General features: G+C 40.8%; 1 protein-coding gene across 1 annotated transcript in view; it reads right to left on the bottom strand.

Moving 5' to 3' along the window:
- CBL (Cbl proto-oncogene) overlaps window positions 1–6,152 on the bottom strand; it is a 60,183-nt gene continuing 54,031 nt past the window's right edge. Inside the window, exons 14-15 of the mRNA XM_018569118.1 lie at window positions 4,694–4,867; window positions 1–1,382 (exon numbers count right to left, since the gene is read on the bottom strand). Of these exons, the coding sequence (XP_018424620.1) occupies window positions 1,126–1,382; window positions 4,694–4,867 (431 nt within the window). The 3' untranslated portion in view covers window positions 1–1,125. The remainder of the gene's footprint in view (window positions 1,383–4,693; window positions 4,868–6,152) is intronic.

Raw genomic sequence — 6,152 nt, 5'->3', positions numbered from 1 at the left:
TACAGTGGAGTTGCTCTTTAGTTGCTGCATGTGGGAGCAATAGATTTTACTAAATCTGTACAAATCAGCTACAATTTCAGCATATATATAAATATACATGTCAATAAATATACATATGTTCATGACACATGTATCGATATTATTACAAAGGAATACACAGTTATGATTGTAGGCATACTTTTCTTGACATGTCATTTGGAGCCAGTAAGACATGTAGAATAAATTAAGATAATTTATCAGTGTGTGGCTGCATATCATTTCACTCCGTCACATCCTTAGACTTTCCTCCCTTCCATTGTGCCCAATATGCCAACCATTTTGTTGTACAAATGTGACAGTTCCCCTTGCACCCTGAGTCATGTGGCATACTGCACCCCTGAAGTTATAAGTGTTGGCACCAAACTCCCGGAATGCTCACTGCTCTTAGTCACAGGATTTGATTAAAAAAAAATTACAAGGCCAAATAGGACCTCAACAACTGATTCTTGAAAGTCTTTAATAGTGGGCTATCATGAGCTTAAAAGATTATATACTAAGGCAACTTTTTGTGTCACTGAGGTCCCCCAGTTTGCACCATTACGTGCAAATAAAGTCCATTAAATAACACTGGATAATAAAAAAAACAAAACAAAAGAACACAAATTTGAAAAATGCATTCCCCCATATACACAGGAGCCATAGGACCTACAGTGACAGGCAGTTTAACTTAAAAAAAAAAGTAAAAAAAAAAAAGGGTGGAAAAAGGTGGGTTCAGTGTATCCATGATAATGACCTGAGCCAATCAGAGCTTCCCATGTCTTCATTCTCAGGAAGGTAGTAATCCAGATGGTATAGAGGAAATGTGAGAGCAAGCTTAATGGGGCAGAGAGCTCTGATTAAGAATCTGGTTAAGAATCACCTGACGTAACACTGGTAATTAATGGCAGGCTGATGCCCCTACCCTGTACTCTTCTGGCGGTTGGCGGTGGTGGGGGGTGGTTGGAATTCTCCATCCTTTTTTTAAATATATATACCCACAGTAAACCCAGCTGGTCCCACTGCTACTTTCCACTGCACCTGAGCTCAAGGATCAGAGGTGCACGTTTTTTCAGTCACGGTATATGGCAGTATCTAGAAATCCAATTGCTATGTAGCCACATGATGGGGCGATGGGATAGACACAAATTCACGCAGGATATTGCGGGCCATCTCAATGTTGTTGTGGGCAATGAGCAAGGCTTTATTCACATCTTGCTGAGAATACCCCTGGCTCAGTAAACTCTCAATCTCGCTGGAGAGAGGAGAAGCATCACCACCAGGCGGTGCAGGACGACGCTCAGAGTTCATCCTCCTAGGAAAGGGCTTTGGTGGACGCTCTGGGACCGGTGATGACTCTTGGAGTCCTGCAAAAAAAAAATAACAAAAATCTTATTATACTGTTTTTTGTTTACAATAAGTTTTTATTAACATTTCGCTCAACCTAAGGCACAAATACAGCATAAATATGGCCATTCCAATATACAATATTCAAGACATTTAAACGGTTATATAGAGAGCTGGTTGTACATGAGACCAAACACAGTTTAGACACATAGGGTAAGAACAAAACAGTTAGGTAAACTGCAGGCACTATGCCTATATCATCTTGATATTTGGTCACATAGCTCTTCAGTAACAGGCCTTGAACCAACATGCAATGTTCAGTGTGTCTTAGGTCTTAAGGGGATATGAGGGGTAAGAAGGAGGGGAATAGGAATTCCACAAGGGGGGTAGGGAGGGGTCTTATTATACTGTTTATTACAGCTGGACTTTATCTGTATACCAAAAATCAGATATTAAATGAGATTTCGGCTAGTAGGTGGGAAACCTCTTCAATCTGGCCACAGTTATGACTAGCAGGGTCAGCACCCATCTTACTCCCTCCAATCAGATGGTTAATCAGGGTCATAGAACAGCTCAGTGTTCCACAGTGTTGTATGGAACATATTCAGTTACCAGCCAGATCCTCCCTTATACCAGGGCCCCCAATTCTTGCATCTTTAGCTTCTATGGAGAAGAACAGTTGCAGGCTCTTGCAAGGTCCAAATGTATTACATGAACTGCATTTCCCACATCCAGATTTAAACCATCTACTTAAAACTGATCCTAATATACTTAGCCAGGTAAGACATCCCCCGAAAATAAGACCTAGTGTCTTTTTTCGTGACACTGTCTTATTTTCGGGGAAACACGGTATTTCAAGAATTTTTATGATCCTATGCTCTATTTTTGTAGCGATCGCTCAGTTATCGCTGTGATGTGAAATACCATCCCATATTTCAAATTCTTAGCTCCCCTTTGTTTCGACCAACAATGCAGACTGAATCCCTACGCACTGGGACTGATTTCCTCTATCGACTCTTCTCTCCGATCCTCTGTGACCGTACAATCGTATCAAACTCAGGGGGCAACAGAGCTCAACTCTCCCACATCTCCCAAGGACTGGCAGGAAATTTGGCAGGCTACCTCCAAGTGTTCAAGCAACGTCTTGATATTGGAAAACTCCTATTAAAAAAAAGGTACTGTAGGGATGGCATTACACCCTGGTGAGACTGGCAGGCTTTGTGCCTGGTTATTCCTCCACTTGTTAACGTGGCTGCGACTCCGCAGGTACGATGACACATATCTGGTGCTCTGTCTGGTTGCCTGGAGGCACCTTCATACCTCCCTACCCAGAAATCCTTGTGAAGTGTTACTCAAGAAACCTTTAGACTCTATTACTTAAGGAGCAGAAGCTTGCACAATATATCTTTATGGCCACCAAATTACCAGAAAATTACTACTTTCAGCTTTGTTGCTGTTAAGAATCGATTGACAGATATCATGATTAACGAGAAATTGAGTGCTATCTTGCTGGATACTGAAAAATACTTAAGATTCAATGTTGAGCTGACTTAAAGGGAGAACTATGGGGTCAGTGTTTTTCCCCATAGTTCTCCTTAGGGTAACGGGAGGACACAAACTAGCGTCCTCCCGTTACCCTAAGCTCAGTATACCGCGAGCAACAGCTGAGACGCCGCAGCCGGAGCGGATCCCGACTTAGACGACGGGATCCGCCCAGCTGCGTGAGTGACAGCTGGCTCTGCCTATCTAGAGACAGAGCCAGCTGTACCCGCCCCCTCCCCCTTCCGTTGGCAGATCGGATAGAGGGGAATCCAGCCCCTCCCCCTGTCACGTCAGAGATCCGTGACAGGATCGAGGTGAGCGAACCTGGTATGTGTTCGCTCACCTCCCGATCTACTGAGCCGACCTGTAACAGTCTCATTGTCACAGGTCGGCTAGAACTATGAGGTGAGTGGAAATCACTCATCTCACAGTTCTCCTTTAAGAGGAATTAAAGAATGGGCCCGTATATTTAACCGAGACCTTGTGCGTTTGAATGCATGGCATTGAAATAGACATCCCTTTGCTTTGTCCTTGAAATCTGAGCTATGTCAGAATTTGAGAGAACTTTAGTGTTAGCAGCTGTTAAAATGTCAAAAGAAGGAGATCTGTCTTTTAAAATAGGTTTGTAGAATGACATTTAGAAGTTCATGACTTGAAAGTTTTGAACGAGCCTCATAGAGAGAGTATAGAATATGACGTCAAAGTGAGGTTAGAATAGATTTCCAAAGTATATGACCTTATAAGATTAGCCAATAGTTAACATTGCTTTAGAAATATAAGCAGAGAATACCTCTGAGAATGGGCACATTACATTACATCAGAAGAGAACTCTACACGAGGAGAGACACACCCCATAGAAGACTTTGTTTTTACACCTGTTTTGAAGACTATTATCGTCTAAAATCTCCACAAGCCTGAGAGACTTCAAGACACGAGGTGATGTTCAGAATACTCTAACTCTGTATTAACTTTGAACTATATTTTTTGAATTATCTATTTGTATATTCATTTTTTGCTATATCATTGTATGCTGTTGACTTTATTCTATACAATTAAAGTCACAAGATTTTCATTCAACTGGACATTCTTTAATGAAGATTATAATCACCTTAAGACACTTAAAGCAAGTGTCATTCAAGGAATTTTTCCAGCAGATACCCACTCCAAATTTTTGTTGATTTGGCAACCCTGGATCTCTTACTCACAGTCTCCCTGCTTTGATGCATCATTATTGTCCCTTCACCAATTTTGGTAGCTTTTCACTGGGATGCCTCTCCTATTCTCTACCTCTTTTTCTTATGCTATCTCTTCATCTCTTGTCTTTTTTCCTATGTGTGGCCTTTGGATTCATACAAATTTTGAAGAGCGATATAGCACACTACGAGGTGAATTGGAGCATCCAGGATCTGGAGCAGTGGCCCATGGCAACCAATCAGCATCTCTCTTCAGTTTGCTCAGGTAAGATTTGAAAATGAGACCGAAGCTGGTTGGTTGCAGTGCAAATCTGCTCCAGATTTTGATAAATTCCCCCCTCCATGTATAGTATTTGTGACGCTCTTCTACGGTCTTTTTAAACATTTATATTCTGCAATACCCACACTGTTTTATATTGCTGTCTACTTTTGCACTAACTTTGCAATTTGTTATGTTCCTATGCTGCTCCAGTAAAAACTTTTGGAACAGAAATATTAAATACCAGAACTGGACAGACCACAATATACCTCACTGAACCTTCAGATAATCTGGAACGTAATCACCTGATTAATGTTAGAGAACTGTGTTTATGTACCTGCTCCAGAATCTCTGCTGGTAGTCGCGGAACTGAAGGTAGGTACGGCGTTTGAGATATCAGAAAGTGTGCGGCGAGCTGGAGCTAATGGCAGGTGTGGCTTTGGTACCTCATACCCATCATCATCATCCTCCTCCTCCTCCGGCCCATTGCTTGCCATGGCAGCACACTCCTCTTTATTCAGAAAGAAAAGTATTACAATGCATTTCATTCAGTATCACAAGGTCAGTCACCACTTTCATGAAAACAATTGGTATTTTTCTATCAAAAAGTCATTATATTAACTGTCTGTTACTTCACAACAAACAGATTTGGAACAAATTGGTGGTATAAGTCCAATACAATCATACATGAGGCTAAAAGCCACACACTGACTTGTTTCAGTAATGCACTAAACATAACAGTGTGCCGTAAGCAGTTACAAGCAATTCGATTTCTGTTTAAGGTTGTTGGATCAGTTAAATGGCGATTATGCACCCTGGGTTGCTTTACTTTGGATTATCACTGCTCTTTACATCGTCCATATGAATAAACCTAAAAATAAAAGCACTAGATTTACATTTTTACAATGCCACAATATCCCCACCATTCTAAGGAAAACCATTCAAGAGATGCTGCCTATTGAAGCAAATGTAGAACCTTCAGGCATCTAAAAGAAGAAGTTAATAGGTAATAGCTTATAAAGAAATATATAGTGAAATGACCAGCACAAGGGGACATGGGGAACAAAAGTAGTCACCCTCCAGAAGGAAGGACAGTGTCAGCATGAATTCAGAGATGATTTGAGGATCTACAGCTGAGTGATACACAAATAAGATACATCAGGTTAATAGTTAAGATCCTTGAAGATTTAACTCCCGAGTTTAGTGTCCCTAACTGTGGTAATATGTAAATCTGGTAATATGGCATTATTGTGGGGCTCACGATGGCGCTTGTGTAAAGATGGTTATTCTGGATCCGGTACCATGGCAGCTTTGTTGTCCTGACATTAATTATGGGTCTCAAGTCATGGCTATAATACTGATTTGAATCATTCAAAAAGGTCCCGTCCCAAACTTGCAAGCAATAGCACAGAAAAATGTAAGCATTTTGTTTGCTTATTTGCAGCCTCTTTCCATAAACACGTTTTAATGTGTAATGTGCTTTTGAATTTGTAAAAAATAAAAATAAACAACTCCAGAAAAAGTCTGCTGGAGCTGCAGACATCACATCCAAGATGGCGGTGCCCAGCAGTACTCTCGGGTCTTTTGGAATTCTACGCAAGGGAGACATTTTCAGGTAAATAACATGCATGAAAGAAGTTAAATGCACATCTAATCTTATGGAAAGACACTGGTAAAAGCAGTTTGTCATATTTGTGGTAGCTCTGCCTTAAAGCAAAACTTTGTGTAAAAATAAAAAATGGTGAACAGGCAGTTTTTTTTGTTTTTATTGCAGAGGTTATGTACTTTCTGCAATA

The sequence above is a fragment of the Nanorana parkeri genome, unplaced genomic scaffold (genome assembly GCF_000935625.1).
Source record: "Nanorana parkeri isolate BGI_ZX_2015 unplaced genomic scaffold, ASM93562v1 scaffold1289, whole genome shotgun sequence".
NCBI classification, from domain to species: domain Eukaryota; kingdom Metazoa; phylum Chordata; class Amphibia; order Anura; family Dicroglossidae; genus Nanorana; species Nanorana parkeri.
The sequence above is the reverse complement of the archived record's forward strand: the minus strand, read 5'-3'. Positions and strand labels throughout refer to the sequence as shown.